Source organism: Oenanthe melanoleuca, chromosome Z, assembly GCF_029582105.1.
Source record: "Oenanthe melanoleuca isolate GR-GAL-2019-014 chromosome Z, OMel1.0, whole genome shotgun sequence".
NCBI classification, from domain to species: Eukaryota; Metazoa; Chordata; class Aves; order Passeriformes; family Muscicapidae; genus Oenanthe; species Oenanthe melanoleuca.
In genome coordinates, this window is record NC_079362.1 from 46,217,088 (window position 1) to 46,237,031 (window position 19,944).

Below are 19,944 nucleotides of genomic sequence, written 5' to 3' on the forward strand. Positions count from 1 at the left end.
CCTTGTGGTTTATATGATTTTTCTTTCTAAAGTGACTGCAAAAAATGTGCTGTGGCTCATGCACCTGAAATTGTCAACACAGAGCTTGAAAACTGATCCCGCAGGGAATATCTTTTGTGAATCACTGAAAAGGAAACCAATGAAATGGTGTGAAATATCAGTGGCAGCTATGATTCACAGTGTCTGATTAAAGCAGTGCAGGACGTGTTGTGCAACAGTATGCAGACAGCAGCTTTGATATGGAAATGCAAATATATTACAAAGTATATTCCTAAAGCAATTTTCAGGAAGGTTTTGAGCACCAAAGTGAGTCAAAATATGGTTACCTTTGAGGTTATTTTAATTATCTGTGGAGATAGGTTCGTTTTTTTTGGTTTTTTTTTTTTTTTGTAGATTGTTATTTTGCTGTTTATTGCTTTCAAAAGTTAAGTTTTCTTTTCTCTGTTCAGAGCTTAGTATTTCTAAAAATATGACCTTTTTTCCTTTCTGTTACTTTTCAGGGAAATATTTACTTGTCTCTTTCCAGTGTTGAAATAGAAGCTGAGAAGCAGAAAACATGCTGGAAACAATTGGTAATTTTTTTTCATTTGTATCACAGTACTTTTCTGGCCGAATCAAGTATGTGTGATAGATTTGGGACATGGGTGTATACTGCTGAGGCCCCTTTTGAAAAAAATCACCTACTTTGCTTGGAACTGCATGTTGTGTTTGAGTTTTTGTATTTGAAAACATAAGTTGTATGATCATATATTTAATGTACTTAAATTTTAGCCTTGTCTTGATTTCATTGTTTTAATATTTTCTTGAATTAATAGTTTGCATGGAAAAGACAAATGTTTTCTATTTGTCTTTTTCTATTTATATTTCTATTTATACTGCTGTTTACTTATAGTGGACTGTAGCCACAATTCCTGTAACTGAATTTCAGTGAAGGCTCTTTATTTTTATAGCGCATTTCTTGATGGATAAAAATACAATTTTTGTTGGTTTGTGCTTTGCCTCTGACTTTGTGCTTCATTAGACAGGCTGGGATTTTTGTTCAAAACAGAGCCATTCAAGTTCTCTGTAGTTTGAACAGTAAAAAAAGTTATATTTAAACCTGTTAGCTTGTGTGGCTGTTTCTAGACTGCTACTGACTAGGAATAATTATTGCTACAGATACACATCAGGCCCTCCAGGCCATGGAGCGCTTACAGGCAAAACTTCGGGATCGAGGTGACATTGCAAATGAGGAGAAACTGAGCCTATTAAAATCGGTGCTGCAGAGTCCTCTCTTTAATCAAATTCTGAGCCTTCAGACTTCTGTTCAACAATTGAGAGATCAGGTAGGAAAATCACTCTTGCCAAGTGCAAGGGGAAACTTACTAAGGTAATGCAAGGATGTGTATGTATCTGCTTGTTGGACAGTGAAATAGCTTAAACTAAACATCTGATCCAAAGGTTCAGGGACATATCCCATTGACTTTTCAGGGCTTTGTTGACACCATATTTTGTGTATGTAATTTTTATGTATATGCTCATGATTTAAAATGTCCAGGGTAGGGAAATGGTGATACGGTGGGGGGGGGGGTTAACATAAAGCTTGCTTTCTCTGCCCTTCAAAAGGAGCATGTTTTCTATGAGGTCTAGGGCTTTTTTCCTAGGAGCCTTTTATTGCTCTTTTGTGTCTTACCCTGCTAGTATGAGGATGTAGAGGGAAGCTGTGGAATCGTTGACTTCAGAAGGATATGGAGATCTATTTTGTACTTTGTATGGGAATAAAAGATCAAAGAGAAGCCAGAGCTCCTGCCTCCTTTTTGCTTGCTCAGGGTGTTAAGTATTAATTTTCTGCATGTTTTCAATGCTTGAGAAGAGGGTCAGCAACTTGGCTATATTGTCTTTTTTTGTTGCTATGATTTTGTTGTCAGAAGGATAAAAATTTTAAAAATATAGACAGCAGTTCAGTAACTGAATTAGGACTAAACTATGTATCTGGCTTTACAAATTGTTGTTTGTGGGGGTCTAGGGAGTCCCTCTGGACCCTCTGTGGGTGCGAGAACACCCCTGTCAGACCCCTGAAAGACCCCCGAATAGAGTCAGGGGGGTCAGAGAGCTGGATCCTGCACCATGGGAACATCTGCCTTCTCTCAGAGAAGAAATGCAACCGTTAAGGGAAACTAGAGTGTGAATTGGATAGTTAGCATGTAGAAAATATAGTTTTTGGGATTGTTTATACTAGCAGCCACGAGGCCAAGATGGAGGATTTGGGGTGTGGTGTCTTCTTTCTTCTTCTTCTTCTTGTTCTCCATGTTGGTGAGGGATGCTGGGAATCACAGATTGGTTGGGGACAAGACTGGACATAGTAATAAGATATTGCAGTATTGGAAAGCTATTGTAAACATAGAATACGTGGTTTAAGGTATAAAAGATAAGTCCTGCCTTTCGTGGGCAGACTTTCGTCCTGGACGCGGTGCTGACCAGACTGCTGCTCGCGAGCGTGAACACTGTATAGATAAGAAATAATAAACAGACCTTGAGAACGGATGACTGTCTCCTGCAGCCTTTCTTCGGCAGCTTCAAGAATACCCTGAGCCTTGAACCACCCTCCTATGTCCATCTGAGTGGTCTCGGGCACAAAGAGACCCTCAGACAGTGACAGTTGTTCCTGTTGACTCCTGCAAGATGGCCAGCTCTGTTCTGGTATGCAGAATTGCTGAGTGGGAGGGAGCAGACTCTGCACATGAACCTTATTGTCAGTGTGCAGCCCCATCTGGTCTCTGATGAGGAGGATTCCTCACAATCCTCACAGTACTTCAGCTGTGTGGCGGAAGAATGCGCTGTGGCCCTTTATTGCTTAACTTGTGGATCATTTTGATGCTATTTTGCACAGACAAGAAATAAATTAGAATGGTGTCTATGCTGTATTCATCATGATGTTTTTCAGATTTTGTCTGTTTAGTATTTAGAGACTTGATGACAATGGAGTAATTTTAAAAAGGCTTGGGAAAAAAAGCTGTCCTGAGGGTTTGTTTGTGCTGCTATTTGAAAATGAGAATTTAATAGTGACATCCAGAAATTCTGTGAATATGGTGAAGACCCTTTGAACATGAAGTGAGAAATAAAAGTATGCCTGAAAAGTTTGGTAAAATGGCAAATTAAATTTTCAATTCTGGACATTAGCTGTGAAGTTAAAGGATGGCTATCTTTTTAAATATACTTGCCTAAATTAGAAAATGAAGCAGAACGTACTGGGATGGGTTATTTAAGGCATGTATTTTTTGAACAGCAAAGAATAACTTCACTTTCTGTCCTGACTCTGAAGGTTTATCTATAAAGTAAATTTGTGATCTGTGCATGTTGGATATACCCTGTATATACCCATGGTATATACCCTGTCTAGTTGACAGGGGAACTATTTGGATGTGAATTCCCTTTTTTTATGTGAGCTTATATGAACACTTAGACATGTAAATATATGTTTCCATCATTCTTAGATTTGTGTCAGTTCTTTATCCTGTACTTTGTCTGCAGAATTTCTTCCTTATAAAATGAGATTATTTATTTTTATTTTGTGCTATTTAAGTATTTACAAAGCATACTGAAACAGGACAAAGAATATAATCATGAAATAGGTAGTTATGTTAAAAAAATTTGTCTTTTCAAAGACTCACTTTTGAGGACACCCTTCAAGGCCCTTTTTACAACTGTGAGCATACTGTGCTCTTGAAGGTTTTAAGCTACAGGTTGATAAAAACTGCAAGGCATGTGAGTAGTGACCAGGTTTTTTCACAAGGCTGTGCCAGACTAGAGAGACAAGTGTCCCAACAGTTGCAGTCAGAGCCATGTTAGAGACTGGATGAAAAATGGTGCTCTGTTATGCAATGACAAAGTGTTGCGGTTTCTACCCACTGGAGATCAAGATGGCTACTTTTTTTTATGTTTAATGATGAGCTACAGTGTCAATTGAATGGGGATTTGATTCTTTTTGAGGAGAAGTGTGATAGTCTGTTTAATTGCTCCTGTGTTTTTAATGGATTTTTAAAGAGCTGCAAGACTACTGCAAAATTCTCAGGGAGGTCATCTTTTAGGACAGTGTAGTTTGAAAGTGGGGATGGGAGCAGAGAAGCCAGAATGGCAGTTTACTTTACAAGTCAAACAGATTCCTTGCAAGTATCCCAGCAGAAGTAGATCAACCAGTGAGACTTCACTGTGGGCCTCTAGGGTCATTAATAAATTTCAAGGTAAGGATATATTCTTGGCTTGAAACACTATGTCTGGAAGGCATATGGGTGATAGTGAAAGTCTTGCCCTCTGTGCAGTGTGTGCACTGAGTGGTATGATGCTTTATCTTGAAGCATGGTGCTAAAGTCAGCAAATCTGATGCCGGTTCTTATTACTTATTGGTTCTTATTACTAGGCTTTAAAGTCGTGGAGTATTTTTTTTTTTTCTTAAATGAGCAAGCAGGATTTGTTTGTACTGCAAAACTGTCACTGTGAAGTTAACTGAAGTGGAAAAGTCTAGGCACAACAAAGCGATGTTTTTTTGTGAATTACTGTCTTGACTTCACAAATCTCTTGAGCTGGGGAGCACTGAAGGAACCAGTTTTTTTCTTGTCTCTTTCTGTCCTTTTTCTTCAGTTAATGCTTGTTTTCTCATGTTGAAGAGCAGTCTTGTTTGAAGCAGTTGTTTGAAGATAAGGCAGAGACAGAGAAGAAATATAGAGATTGTAGTGGTTTTAAATAGCTTAATAATATTTTATTTTCTTTGTAAAATATTAAAAAAAAATGATCAGACCATGCTAGCATTTCTGTCCTGCTTCTCTTCCATTCCTTGTCTCTCAGTTGTTCACCTCTTCTTCCACACCTCCTCCTTGTTCCTTTCCACTCAGAGCTCTGCCAGAACAAAATATTTGGTGGTCGGCTCAGATGGCAGGGCTGCAATTCTCAGTTTTGGGGATCTTTATATTTGGTGATTTGTTTTGTTTGGTTGGGTTTTTTTTGGTTTGTTTATTTTTTTGTTTGTTTGTTTGTTCTGTTTGTTTTGGGTTTTGTTAATTTGTTTTCCTTTTTGGGGTTTTTGTTTGTTTGTGGGAGGTTTTGTTTGTTTTTTTCTGTTGTGTTTTTTTGTTTTGTTTTCACTTGTGAGTTTGACCATAGTTTTTCCTTCACAGTGCAGTGGTGGGTAGTACTTGGGTGTCAGTCCAAGAGAGGATTTAGGGAAGAAGTGAGAAACTGTCTTTTCATATTGCCCGTGAACACTTTAGAGTGTTAAGTTAACTGTATTTTGAACAACTAGAGATATTTAGTTCATGTTTTGAGCCCCTTTTGGTAACAATACTCTTTGTTCTTTTAAACGAAGTAATCATAAGGAATTCTAATTTGGGATCTGCTTTATCTAGTCTATGGATGAAGTCATAAGGGTACAGCCAGCAGAGTGGTGCTAGTACCAGTTCCTGTTCCTGGGAGCTCAGGGCCTTTGCCTGCTGTTATGCTTGCATGCTCTCTGGCTTGTGCTTCCTCCCTTCCAGAACGATTGCTGTCACATTTGGCCTTTTTGCCACTCAGGAATCTTGCAATCAGTCTTGCGCTTCTTGGGGTGTACAGGGCAGCTCCTCAGTGGCTGGAGTGCAGAAATACTGAAAATTTATTTTTGTCTAAGTTGAGACCTAGCAATGTCAAGGGCATTGCTTTAAGTGTTGATACAGTGCGGACGTGACTTGTGTTGTTTTTTGTTAAAAAAGTATTTTGAGCTACTGCATGTAAGCGTTACTTGATTGTATTTAGTGTCTATCTGTGTGACTAAATTTTGTCATGCTAAGTGGTATTTATTAATTTTTCTTTTTATCTTATCAAATTATGTCCCCATTGGACATATTTGTACCATAAGGAGAAAACCAATCAAGAAAAAATAGCATAAGCAAGCTTATAAAATAAAACAATAATGTTTCATACTGTAATTATACAACCACAGTGGTGTAAACCTACTTTTAAAGAATAGAATTATGGTGATTGTATTGCTGCAAAGTAGTGCAATTTATAAGCTATGAAAAATATTTCATTTTAAGACTTACGCTTGTGGTTTATTGCTCCCCCTGGAATGACCTATACTTCTGTGGTTAGCAAGAATATAAAGCAGTTACTCTTTACTTTTTCTTGCTTTGGATCTTGAGGGGCACATGGAAGAGAGTGGTCATCACATTTCTGCTTATAACTTGTCTCAGAATTCCGAACTGCTACCTTATAAAAATTTACAGTTTTTAAGGTGTAGCCGTGTCTGTTTCAGAAGAGGAGATGTGAAATGTGAGGTTTTTGCACACACCTAGACAAAACTTTACTCTGTTAACAGTTTAACACTTTCTTGAACTTATTTTTTCTTGGAGTTTTAGTGGTTTGATGACATTTTATGTGAGGTTGGCTTCATCTGTTAAGCACGTCCTCCATTAAACATGAGCTGTGTTTGTTTAAAAAACGTGTGATGGAAATGAGATGTTGCTGTCAGTTGCTCTTGATGTGAGTGCTCAATACTGTGTTGTAGCTGTGCTGTTGTACTGAGATTTTGAGAAGCTTTTAAAGTTCTAGTTAAGCTAGTGTGAATTAGAATATTATTATTTCCTTTTCCTGCATTATGTATGGTATGCAAGACTTCTTTTCAGTGGTATTTTAACCATCATGAAAATAAATATTATCCAGTGTTTTCAGAATACTGAAATTGTTATTAATTTATGTATATTAGGAAAATAAAAACAACTTCCATCTTTTGCATTGAAAGGTAGAAGGAATGGGAGAAGTCGGTCAATTCCAATATGTCTGCACTAATGCCGCTGCTCACAAAAGTATGGAGAAAGGATGAAATTTCAAATGAGAAAGTGGTCACTTTATTGCCTTTTTGAACAGGACTTGGTCAGTGAAAACGTACAGTGTAAAAACCAAGTAAAATTAATTGGTCTGTAACTGTTCCTATTTCTGCATGACAATGCGCAAATTCTGTACCAGGGAGAAAACCATAATTCCATAAGGACACTGACTTATCCTTTTTGAAGAAGACCTTCAAACTTGAGTCAGGAAAAGCATGGTGATACTGGGCAGATGTTCAGGTGGAAGTTAAAGTGCTCATCATGGGTACTCTGCTCTTAAAATATTGCAGTGCAGTGAGCTAACTAAAGCTGTTCAGTAGTACTGGGAGAACATACTTAAATCATAGTACATGATTGAGTGGTACTAGAAGTATTTTGGATTCAGATTAGGCATGTAATATTATTCATAAATGCAATGTGTCATACTCTAAAACCTTTTATTTTTGATGTGTAGTTCCATTTTTTCTTTGGTGATTACGCATACAGAGAGTCTTTTATTGTATACTAGAGAAAAACGGTGTTGTAATGCAAACACCATTTATAGCATTCATATTATTGTAAAACTGCCATAATTTTAATTACTGTGGCTTGATGTAGGTTTTTGTACATGATTTTTCTACTGCAACTTGCTCCCTACACATTTGTGTGTGGAGAAGTACTCTAGATAGACGAAAGACAGAGACTTTTTATGCAGAGAGAGGTTTCACAAACTGAAATTTTCTCTGTGTTAGCAGTCTGAAACAGGTGGTGACATGGAATAAATTTAAAGCAGTGGGGTCTCAGTTAAAGTCGGTTTCTGCGACACAAAATTCTGTTTCTCTCCTTTTTTCCCTGCATGGCTTGTTCTTTGTAAAGTAGAAGGTGTTCTAGCTTTCTAAACATGGTCTCAAATTTTGTATTTAGCATTATTTTAAAATTATCCTTCTTTTCCCTTTTTTTGCCTTAGAAATTACAATACACTCTACTCAAAATGAAGAATTCACACACAGTTGGCTTTCATAAGGCTATCAGTAATACCAATGACTCTGCCATTCTGCCACTCTGCAACATGAAACATCCGGAAGCTCCTACCACAATGAATGGCCCCCAGGACAGAATAATGCAGTTAAAATGGTGCTAAATGGAATTGCAGACATTTAATGTATTTTTCTCTATGTGTAATCATACTCATTGAAGTCATTACCATGCTCAACTGCTGAGCTTGGCTCACTTTCTTTGAAGTTATCACTCCAAAAGCTGCAACAAAGTAGTTTTGTGAGCTCTCACTGATTGCCATTGGATAAACTAGTAGGTTTTTCTCCTACTATTCTATTCTTTGTTTAGGCTAACTTTGCTGGCTTTGCCTGAGCAGGCAATTAGTTCTCCAGGGACTACTTTGACCAAAAGTGCTCTGAGGATGGTAACTTTCAGCAGAAAGGGTAACTCAGTGCTGTTTTCTGCAATTTAGAAATTGCAATTTAGAAAATGAACTTGAATCTATGACTGACTAACATTTGTGATATCAGACCCATGTACTATGGTCTTTGGGTGCACATGAAAGTTAGTTCAGATATGCATCTCATATAACTCTTAAGCTGCTTCATATTGCTGTAGAAATATAAAAATATCTTAGTAAAACCAGTTAAGAGTGGCTAATTGCAGTAGTGTTAGATGCTCCTAGGATTAATGATTTCACCAATTACCATTTTCTGTGGGAAGAAACATAACAGGCTCTATAAGAAGATTTGAAGGTGGCAGGGAATGAAAAACAAAGCACATAATTGACCAAGTTAGGTTATACAGTTTTATACCTTGAAATGGACAATATTGGGAAGGTGGAAGTGAATTAACCTATTATATAGCCTTATGCAAGTAAGATGCACAAACACATTGTAGATTTTACTAGTTTCAAATCTATCATATAATGTAAGGGGAAGTCTTATATTCTTAGAAGGGTAGAATTTGATTATGTCTCTGAGTTTTGTTACTTGTAATGAACTGTGAAAAAAGGCTAGTCTACATGTGCCTTACAGGCTTGCCAACGTGAATGTATATGGTAAAAGAAAGTGCATATGTGCACATTTTAGGCAGTACAATTTGTTTGAAACATAACCCAGATGATTTCTCACATTGAACATAATCAATGGGATATAAAAATTACTAAGTTCCAAACATCCAGATTTTCTTCCTTACAGATTTTTATGTCAGAGCAGGCTAAGAAATGCTGATGAGAACTTTTCTTTCTAATGCTGCCTTCTGGTATTTTTTCTTTAACTCAAGGGCCTTCCCAGCCACATAAGTTGTTCAACAAATTGCATTTGTTTTATTGCATTTGCCTAAAACATTCAGATGAGATGGAATTGTGTGATGGAGAAAAATATTGACCTTTTAATAACTGGACTGTTGTAGAACTGATACGATAAACCTAATAGACATAACATACTTAACAATTGAGACTGGTGCCATAGACGTTTCAGAATATATCTGCTGTTTTGAAATTTTTAAAGATACTTGAAGTTTAAAATACAACTTTAAGGAGGGGAACCTTGGGTTTCTGTATTGTGATGCAGGGTGCTAGAAAGTATGCATTGTAAAATTATGAAAAGTGTTTGAAATTGCAATATAATAGTTAGTGAGCCAGGAAAGTAGGAAGCAAATTTGTCTGGTGTAAAGCAATATCAACTGACAGTCAAGGGACAAAAGACAAATGAGGGTTTCTGCTTCCCCTGAGTTTTATATCATCAACAGCCATTCATTAGATTGGTTGGCCCAGATCTGCTTGAAAAGAGGTGATTTACTATGGCTATGCAAAACAGAGAATTTTCTTAATTTATTTTCTGTTCTAAGAAAAGTGGATTGTCAAGTCTGTATGTGTAAATGTATGATTGTAAACTTCGGATCAGCCTGGTGGTTTTAGACTTGTTCAGTAGTCTTGAATTTAATCCTAGCTCGTGCAGATAGTCACATTGGTAGCTGTAGTACATAGTGATGCGGAAAACCTGACCAGGGAAATTTGGTTCTCTATGTACCTGTAAGATTTACTTATTTTTTTATCAATATGTGCATACTTTTTTTTTAAGTTGTAAAGTAACTGACAACATTTTTTTGTTTTTGTTTGCTTTTTGTTTGTTTTTTTCCTTAAATACTGATACTGTAGAAAAAATTTGTTCTTGTTTACCTCTAACATAGTGATGGAATACTTTGAGATGCTATGATGATAGAAACAAAAGACTTTTAGAGTATGGAAAATAATTTTAGGTTGTTCTAATTAATTTCTTTTGTGTTTTATGCTTGTAGTTCGCAACTTTACATTGGGTATAAATATTGAAGGTAATTCTTCTCCTTTAAATGTCTGTTTAAAATTGCAGTTTGGAATTTCAACTACTTCTAATGATCTGTTAGCTTATGATAATGTTCTTACCTAACTAGAAGGTTTCTGCTCTGTCTATAAATCCATGTTGCCTTCAATCTTTTACAGGTGAATATTACACCTTCCATACATTCCAGTGGTGAATTCCCTCAGCTTCTCCATCATGGTGTGAATGTGGGGTCCTTGACACTTAATGAGTCATATTTGTTGGCTCAGCAGAATGGCAGCCCAGCTAATGCATTAGAAGCATCAGTGAGATCCATTACTCCTCAGATTAATGGGAAATTCTCTAGTGATGACTTTGAGCAGCTGATCAGAAACATGTCCCAGGTAACCCTGTCATATAATAACCAGAAAATATGGATTGCTGATTATATGAAGATTAAACATGTATGTTTATTTAAAAGCAATTCAGTTACTACACAAACCACAATACCACTTACTGTATAAAATAAAAGTACCCTTTTAGTTTGAGCAACAATTAGTAAATGAGAAGGCAGCTGAAAAACTAGCCCTGACATAGTCACTAATGAGCTATTGTCCTTCACTGACCAGTGTGTGTATCCCAGATCAGCATGTGATTATTTTTCCATGCTCATTGTAGAACTGCTGCTCTATGCATGAGGGAGATACTTTGTCAGAGCACGCTCTTATATGCATAATTAATGAAAGCTAGTTCTGTGACTTTCTTGCAAATAAAATGGAAATTTTGACCTTGCTATGCATTGTTCTGTAGTCTTACTACTTTGCCATAGTAGGCAGAAATGGTGCATGAGTCCCTTCAGAGGTTGGAGCTGGCTTATATAGTCATATATTCTAGGGTTTATCTATGTAATCTGTCATAGAGCAAGATATGAGAAGTCTAGGGTTCAGGAGAGCCTTTTTGCGTAGTCCAACTTTTTTTGTGTTTCTGAAATTAATGACTCCTCTTCTTGGCTGCAACAATACTTATTTCTCAAATATTCTTGATATCTAGAAATTGGAAAAGAGCAACTATGTTTCAGTTATTTGCTTGTATAACCTTGCCCAGCTATAGTTGTTGTTAGAAATTAATTTCCAAGTTGTTTGCCACGTTTATTATTACTGCTTTTCAACATTTTTAAGCTTTTAATATTTGTATCCTTTTTTTAACTTCTGCTGAACAGGGTCGTCTTGTTGAGACAATTGACCTTGTTAAACCTCTAAGTGGTGGTCTGGGCTTCAGCGTTGTGGGACTCAAGAGTGAAAACAGGGGAGAGCTAGGAATATTTGTGCAAGAAATCCAGGAGGGAAGTGTGGCACATAGGTAATACTATTACTGAATATGTTACTATACCAAGTGTTAATGTGACACTGCAGTTCCGTTGTGTTACTGCTGTTATTTTTGTGGTACAAGGGCATGTTTCTCTCTTCATATTCTGAGCATCATTGCAGATGTAAAATTACTTGCCACATTTTATGTAATGTTGGAGCAGGCATCATATGAACTGCTCTTAATTTATAGAAACTACAAATGTCATTTCCCTGGAGTTTTTAAATAGGGAAAAAGAGGAAGCTACTCTTTTGTGTCATGTCTTTTATAGCTGAAATATGTGTTTTGCTGTCGTTGAATGCACTGAAGAACAATTTGATGCAAAAAAGTCAGCTATGTCTGGCAGTGTTATGTTAGATAGAGTGCCACTGAGCAGGTGTGAAACTCACATTTGAAGTCAAGCAAATCTTGACCTGAAGTCAGGGATATTCAGAGATACTCAGCTGATATTATAGAAGATCAGAAATAATAATAGCTTGCTGAGAGTATGCTTTAGAGTTAAACTCAGATTCCACAGCTAATGTTGAGACAAGTGCCTGTGCGAGCACACAAACTCAGTGGTAAATGACAGCAGCCCTGATTCACTGCAGACTGGTAAGGTGTGTCACTGCTCAGGATCCTCTCCCAAGCTGCTTTGTGATCTACTCCATATGTTGTGTGGAGAGGCTGAGTCTTGTTGTTTTCTCACTGTGCTTTAGGGAGATATTTTATGGATTATTTGTGATCTGAACACTGTAAGTTTAAGAGTAACATGGGCAAGAGACAAGAACATGGTGTACACAGTTACTTGTAGCTAATCATTTACAAAGTGCACATGTTTTATATCTCTGTAGTATTTTTTAATCTACCTAATTTCCTCTTTTTCTTTTTGTTTGTTTTTATTTTGGTTTAGGTGAGGTGGTTTTTTGTTTTTTTTTTTTTCTGTTTGTTTCCTTCTCATTTGACAGACACTTGCTTTTACTTCACTTACTGGTTGAAGGTGAGACCTATATTTACTGAATCAGGCCCTGCCCAATTCACTGTCAAGAAAAAGACCATTCAACAACTCTTACTTATAAATGAGGAAGGCTCTGGCAGTAATAAGTCTTTGAGAGCACTCTGAAAAACAGTTCAAGTTCTCAAGTGAAATACTGTGGGTTGAAGCGAAATTGTCTTTTTTTCTACTTGGGTGCTCTACCTGAGTTTCTACAGTGTAGGTGCTCACAAAGGCTGTTTTAATAGAGGTCCTTGTTTTCCTTGCTGCCCTTTGTTATTAAAGCATTGCCACTTTGGGATGCAAAGAAATGGTAGAGGAAATAGAGGGTAATTCAATTATGTGGGCTCCATACTTTCTTTGGAGTAGATCTGAGGAAGGACTCAGTATGTAATTTTACAGTGATGCTTCCTTTGTCAGAAAGTGAAGAGATGTTTTTAATTTGTTCAGGACTTTTTCCCCCTGTATAACAGGGATCTATTTGAACTTTTTTGTTCGGTTTCTTTGTCCTTCTTTTTTTTTTTTTTTTTTTTTTTTCTTTTATTTCCCTTTGTTTTTCAGCAAAACAAAATTTGTTTCTGTAACATTGATGAAAGTGTGTTCCACTCCATAGTTTGATGAATATTCAGAATGGGTGCACTGAACAGAGTGGGGCACTTGGTCTTTAAAGCCAGAGGCTCAAAGTCAAGGATAAACCTAAGTTCCCAGGCTGTGGTTGGGAGCGACTGAGATTAACATGCTTAGTCTCGCATGGGGGTTCAGGGAGAAGAAAGCTGGCTAGGGGGTAGCCAGGGGAAAGTAACAGTGGGATTAGCTTCAAAGGGAGCGATCACCAGGGTGCCACATCAGCTCCTTTCCAGCAAAACTGCAGGGGGGGATTAAAAAAGTGTCAGGAACAGAGACCAGGTTATTAAAAATCCTGGAAAGTTGTCAAAATATTGTAATTTCTGTGACAATGCTTCTTTGTGATTTTTCTTATTTATTTTGTCATCCCCCTTCCTGTTTACACCTATATGACAGAGATGGAAAGCTGAAGGAAGCAGATCAAATCCTTGCTATTAATGGACAAGCTCTTGATCAGACAATTACACATCAACAAGCTATCAGCATTTTGCAGAAAGCAAAAGATAATGTCCAGCTAGTTGTGGCTAGAGGCACTTTTCCTCAGCTCATCAGTCCTGTAGTTTCCCGGTCTCCATCTGCTGCTAGCACAGTTTCAGCCCATTCCAACCCGGTGAGTATAGCCCAAACATGTGTGTATTCAGTTCTGGATGTGCATGTACTTACTGCATATAGTCTTTTGAGTAAGTTTTTATAACTTGTATGCACATTTTGTCACAGTTCTTGAGGTTTTTCTTCTATTTATCTTTATTGTACCTTTCCCCCTACAAAGAGTAGAAAATATTCAGGCTTGCTAGGGGTAAAAAAATCTTCATCTTGGATGTATTCCTTCCTCCCATGTGCCAAATTACCTATATCCACCAGTGGTGGAAATAAAGCATGTTTACCTTACTTGATGATGCTTTGAGGCTGCAGTAAACAGGAATTTTTTTCTTTGCCTTCTGCTTGAGCAAACAATTTTTTGAGGCATTGTAATCTGATCTGCACCACCAGCTGGATGGGTGCTTTTGTTTGTTTCTCTGTTGTCTACTAGCATGGGAGCTCCAGTAAAATTACAAGGTGCACTTAAGGACTCCCCAAAAAGCAGCTCTGCTGCAATTCTTTTCTTATGAGAGCTTTTGCACATCTAGGTATAGATAACACAGTTTAGAAGCATGGTGTTATTAATTGTACTTTCTCGTCCTCTTACCCATGTAATGCCTTGTCCTGGGATGAAACATCCTATATTCAGTTTCTGTGGGTTTTACTGTTTAGTCATCTGTGGACCTTCTTTAAGGGAGTCAATTACCAGTAGTATAGAAAGCAATCGGTCTGGAAAGAGGAACTGTTTTTAAGCCGCTTTTTAATCACTAGCATAAAAACTTTAGTGAAGAAATGTCAGAATTAGTCTTTTTTCCTGTGTGCAGGAGTGCAGCTGACTGACCTAACTTTTCCTACAAGCACATAGGAGAAGCCTGTTCTCCTCCAGTGTTGCTGTGACAAACTTCTTTCTCTATGTGATTGCCTCTGTATTCACTTCCCTTGCTTGTAAAGATGTTTCTTAAAAAATTCCATAGCTGCTTCTGGTTTTTTTTATCATGCTTTTCCCAATTCTCGTGTTCTTTTCAGTTTCAAACACAACATACTAGGAGTCATTCTTTTTCCTTCAGGCTTTGTTTTATCATACCGGAATTATGTTAAGACTGGATCTCCAAACAGGTACCACAGGGCTTTGAGTTTGCAGTACTTTGATTATTCATTAAAAAAAAAAGCTTATTTCAAGACTATACCTATTCTAACACCAGCTATGATTTTAAATTTCAGTTGAGTTTACTATGTGAGTTCTTCAGGAGATGAAGAATACCATGAGCTTCCAGCTGTTCCTTCAAACAGTGCCCCATGCAAGTGAGCTAGGGTTTATCTTTCTTTCAGAGTAGGTTTGCTTCTGTCAGAGCACAAAGTCTGCCATCAAACGACTTCATTCTAGTGCTGGTGTCATCAGACAACCCAGGCGACTTTATTACATGGGGTAGTTCTGCTACTACTGGCCTCACAATATTTGGTTCTGCTTTCAGTCTTAAAAATACTGAATTGGGATTTTGCTTTTTCCTGTGCTTTGTTATCATAGCTGGTGTGAACATGCACTTTTCTGAAGATTTTATTTCCAGTCCTATGTGGTTTTCTAGCAGCAGTATTTACTGAGTACAAAGGGGAATGAAGGTGGGCAGCCCTAGGCTGCTGCCAAAATTCATTCAACTAGTTCTTGAACTATCTGACCCATTACCCAACTCTGGTTTGTACTAGAGAAGTTCCACTTGTTATAGAATTAGTAATTTATTGATTAAATATTATGTAATATTACTCTTAACAGTAATTGTTAAGAAGGTATTATATGTCCATCTTCCTCCAGCTTTCCATTATTAAAAACGTACTCAAGAAATAAGAGAGAATAGCTTGCAAATTCTTATACATATATTAATAATTTGAACTTGATAATCTTAAAGGTCTTTTTGCATCTGAATAATTCTATGATTCTATGGTTTTAATAATTTACACTCTTATATTTATTCCTTTTAGGTTCACTGGCAGCATGTGGAGACCATAGAGTTGGTGAATGATGGCTCAGGTCTGGGATTTGGGATAGTGGGAGGGAAGTCAACTGGAGTGATTGTTAAAACCATCCTCCCAGGAGGGGTGGCTGATCAGGTAAATTCAACCTACCTCTCTTACTGTTCAGTAAGGTGTGAAGTTACCCTTTACTTTTATGATCAGACCAAATAGTGGTAGCTTTTATCTAAATAAAAGTAAAGAAAAGAAACATTAATTCTGGAATTTTTGCTCTGTAAAGGTATGTTTAGTGCGGGAGTCTCTGCATTTGAATATTAAAGATGGATTAGGCTCTAATTCATGTTTTCAAATCCATAACATTATATATGTTTTCTGCATTTAGAGTCAATTATTTCACAACTGTAGTGATTGTAATCAGGTATGTTGGGGTCTGCAAAGATTGACTTGCTGTGCCCTAACAGCTAAGACCTTTTCTCTGCTGAGCTTACTGAAGCTTGGAGCAGGTAAGTGGCTTCATGTGTCTGCTTCAAGACACAAGCTCTGCTCTTGCCTGAAGGGCTTATGTGAATTGAATTTGGTTATCACAGCTCATTTCAAGCTTGTTCATTGCCAGGTACCTAGAGCTGCATTAATGATGGTCAAGGATTGAAAAGACTTAGAGAGACTTGTCAGTCTTCCAACTATAGCAGTAGTGGCCTGACAGCATGGAGATGCATGGACAGGATTTACTGCTGCCCTCTTTCCTCTGAGCAGATAGATAGGTTCCTTTTACAAACCTCTCCCTGTAACACTCATCATAGGGCCTAATTTCATGTGGCGCTTTTTTATTAATTAAAGGTAAATCAGTAAGAGACTAAACCAGTGTAAAGCAATTTAACTGGATGACAGGAAGAGAGAAATTAATTTTATTTTGAAGTCATGGTTAATCCTGTTACTACTAGTAGTAGTTTTTTAATATCAGTACAAAGCTGAATGCTGGTTTTTGGAAGTGTTCTTGAAAATGAAACCTGAAGTTCTGCAATCTATATGCAGGTGTTATATACCAATAGGAGTAGCCATAACTAAACACATTTTTTTGTCTGTGCTTAGGTGATGTCTTGATGAAGGATCTGGATATTTCTGGGGAAATTCCTAGTAAAATTCATGTACCATTAGGCAAGCTTCTTTTCTTCTCCATGTTATCAGGCTATTGACTTGGCATCCAAAAAAAGTCACGTGATTCTTAGAAATGACTTAAGCTATGGGCTTTTTTCTAATTGTGTGATACATGGGAAAAAAAGGCATTTTTTCGATGTTGTTTTTCCTTCAGCATGGAAGACTGTGTAGTGGTGATCACATCTTGAAAATTGGTGATACAGACCTAGCTGGAATGAGCAGTGAGCAGGTGGCACAAGTTCTAAGGCAGTGTGGAAATAGAGTGAAACTGGTAATTGCAAGAGGTCCTGTTGAGGAGCCACTTCTACCAGCTGTTCCTCCAGGTACACCAGTACCCACCTCTACACCAGAGAAACAGGTAAACAACAGTGAACCTACATAACCCATTGCAAACTTTTTAACTGCTATTTGGATGTCTTTTGTATTTGTGTTCTCAAAAGCTAGGATTTTCTTTCCCAGTGGTGCTATTCTCATCTGACTGTCTGCGAGAATTTAAATGTAATGAGTCCACAGTGCAAGGAACTGTATTCTTGAAGACTTTTTGGGATTTTGGGATTAAGGTTGAGGCGTTCTCTAAGTATTATCAAATTAACAGCTTGTTCTGGGTTGCTTGTAAGGTATGTTATTACACTGGGGCAACTGAAGCAATGCAGTCTTTTCTTCAGGATGGAACTAGCTGACTTTTTGGCATTTCTCTGTCTGCCTGGCCCTTTTCTTTCCATATAATTTAATCTGTTCATCAGAAATTTTCTCCCTTTGCCAACCAGCACACAGATGCTAATCCTTTCCTACATCACCTGTCATTGCTAATTTGCTAGATGTTTTCTATAAAAAGTAAGCCAGCTGCTACCCTGACTCCCCTGCTGATGATTGTACTTAGTATTGTTAGTCCTCAACAACTGTCATCTGCTTGAAAATGCTGCAAATATTATCATGACTTGTCAGCTCAAAACCTCTACAAAATGGGTAATTTGCATGTTTGTAACAAAGTTTGGTTTCATGGGAATCATGTTTTGCCCCATAAGGCTGTGACCACATACATTTAAATGTGAATATGTGAAGTAAATTAATGAGAGACGAAAAGGTTTGTTGTTTCTGAGCCTAGCCATAGATAGAATTTTTTGTTTTACTTTCTCCTGTTGTTTTTCTAGACATTTTCTTCAGTTGCAATGTAGATTTGAGACAAGTCACATCAGAAGAGAAGTCCTTGCAATTTTTCATGATTGTTATGTAACAATTGGTGATGGTGATGCCATCATTTTGTCCATTGTAGTGATGTCTGTGAAACCCTAACATGTATTCATCTCGTTTTGGGGCTATAAGGCAAAGAAAGCTAATCTTAACAAGGAGGCACCTAAGCATCAAAGACGAGTGACAAACTGGTACTTTTGTGTCTTACAGTCTTTTATATGAGAGATGTAAAACCTTTCTGCATTTTAGATAATGGGATTGATACTTAACCCTGGTATTACTTGTCTGAAATGCATCTCTCAAAATAAAAGCTGAATTTAATCTATGTATATTTCTGCAGTATTTGTCTTTTTGAGGTTATATGATGCAATGTTAAAAGATGTATCTGCAGCTGCAGAATATATACAATTTCTGCTACTGATAAAATAGCTCAAAGCAGCAAAGGGGCAAATTTGAGGTTTTTGCCCCCTTCCCAATTTGCTTAGGTTTCAATACCTCTTTCCTGGTACTTCTCTCATGGCAGGAGACAGGCTGTTTTTAAACAGCTCCTGCCTACACAAAGTCACATTCTTGGGACACCCTGTTAACAGTCATGCAAAACTCACTGATTTGGGTCTGGAGTGAATTTGATGATTCAAATGGCTTGATTTTTTAGTTTCTTCCTATCAGATACAATGTGGGTGGAGTCTTCATGATGCTCTTAAAACTATTATTGAGACCAAAATGACTTTGCAAAATGATCACTCCTTGTCATGTTACCTGCAGATGTCTATCCTGTAAAAATTCCTGAGGCTATCGGAATTGGAGACTTTTTTAGTAGCATTACCTGAGGCCAAAGGAATCCTTTGTTTTCAATCAGAGGGATGATTAATGCATTAGAAATTTATTTTTTCTTGTGTTTAATTTGTGCTTGGATAAAGAGCTCAAGTCAGATTATTTTTTGGCAAGTAGCATCATAGCTCTCCTTAAGTCTTTTTTGACTCATACTTACCTAGTCAAACTGGGTTTAGTTAGTATCTGCCTGGTTGCCATATTGGCACTTAAAAAAAAATGTGCTGCTATTTGGCATGCAGAAGGGACAGAATAAAAACTTAATACAGACCCCCTATTGTTAAAATAGGATTTTAATATGTATTCCACTTTCATTAACAATAAGTAATTAAATAGCCTCAAAATCCGTTGCTATTGAAATTCAGAGTTATAGCAGGTATTAATGAAGATTGTAATTGTTTAGCTAGCTGGAAGTATAATTGTTACATGCTAAAACAAAATTTTTAAGTCTTTCAAAAGCAAGAAATGTAATTGCCTGACGAGTGATAGCTTTCAGTATATTTTAAGCTTGCAAGTTTTAAAAAGATACCTATAGTTATTGAAGAGAAATTTGGACAAATAGAATACAAAATACAGTTTGGGGATTTTTTGTCTTTTTGATAACACAGCAGTCTAACACTAGTTCTGAGGAGAATGGCTTTTCTGCCAGAAAGTCAGCAAGCTATATATTCATATACTTATATAGGTAACTTACTGTACAAGAAATTAATTGTTCAATTTGTACATATTTCCCCAGTTATTTTAGCCATTAAAAACTATTTGATAGATTATAGGTAATAAATGTCCCAGAGTGGTGGGGTGAGGAGGACATGACCTGCCCTGCATTGCTTTACCATGAGGAATGTTACCTATTTCAGTTCTCTGATGAACAGCAAAAAGGAAGAGAAGCAAATTTCATACTTTTTTTTTTTGTGTTTGTATCTAATTTTATGTGTTACTGGCATTAAAGAATGTGGTGAATCTTTAAAGAAAAAAAGCGTCCTTTCTAGTCCCCCTTTTCTTTTTAGGATGATGCTTCTATTGATAGCTGTGAAGATGGGGAGAAATTCAATGTTGAACTCACTAAAAACAACCAGGGTTTAGGAATAACTATTGCTGGTTACATTGGAGACAAGATATCAGGTAATCATTGATTCTTACACTTTATTATGCA

At 37.0% G+C, this 19,944-nt stretch overlaps 1 protein-coding gene across 10 annotated transcripts in view; it reads left to right on the forward strand.

Annotated features, from left to right (window-relative positions):
* The window catches only part of MPDZ (multiple PDZ domain crumbs cell polarity complex component), an 88,761-nt gene that overhangs the window by 7,510 nt on the left and 61,307 nt on the right, over window positions 1–19,944 (forward strand). For all 10 annotated transcript variants that reach the window (XM_056513839.1, XM_056513840.1, XM_056513845.1 and 7 more), the window contains exons 2-9: window positions 501–572; window positions 1,159–1,325; window positions 10,291–10,512; window positions 11,328–11,467; window positions 13,467–13,680; window positions 15,624–15,752; window positions 16,924–17,127; window positions 19,799–19,913. In XM_056513839.1, coding sequence (XP_056369814.1) covers window positions 557–572; window positions 1,159–1,325; window positions 10,291–10,512; window positions 11,328–11,467; window positions 13,467–13,680; window positions 15,624–15,752; window positions 16,924–17,127; window positions 19,799–19,913 — 1,207 coding nt within the window. In that variant the 5' untranslated portion in view covers window positions 501–556. The remainder of the gene's footprint in view (window positions 1–500; window positions 573–1,158; window positions 1,326–10,290; window positions 10,513–11,327; window positions 11,468–13,466; window positions 13,681–15,623; window positions 15,753–16,923; window positions 17,128–19,798; window positions 19,914–19,944) is intronic.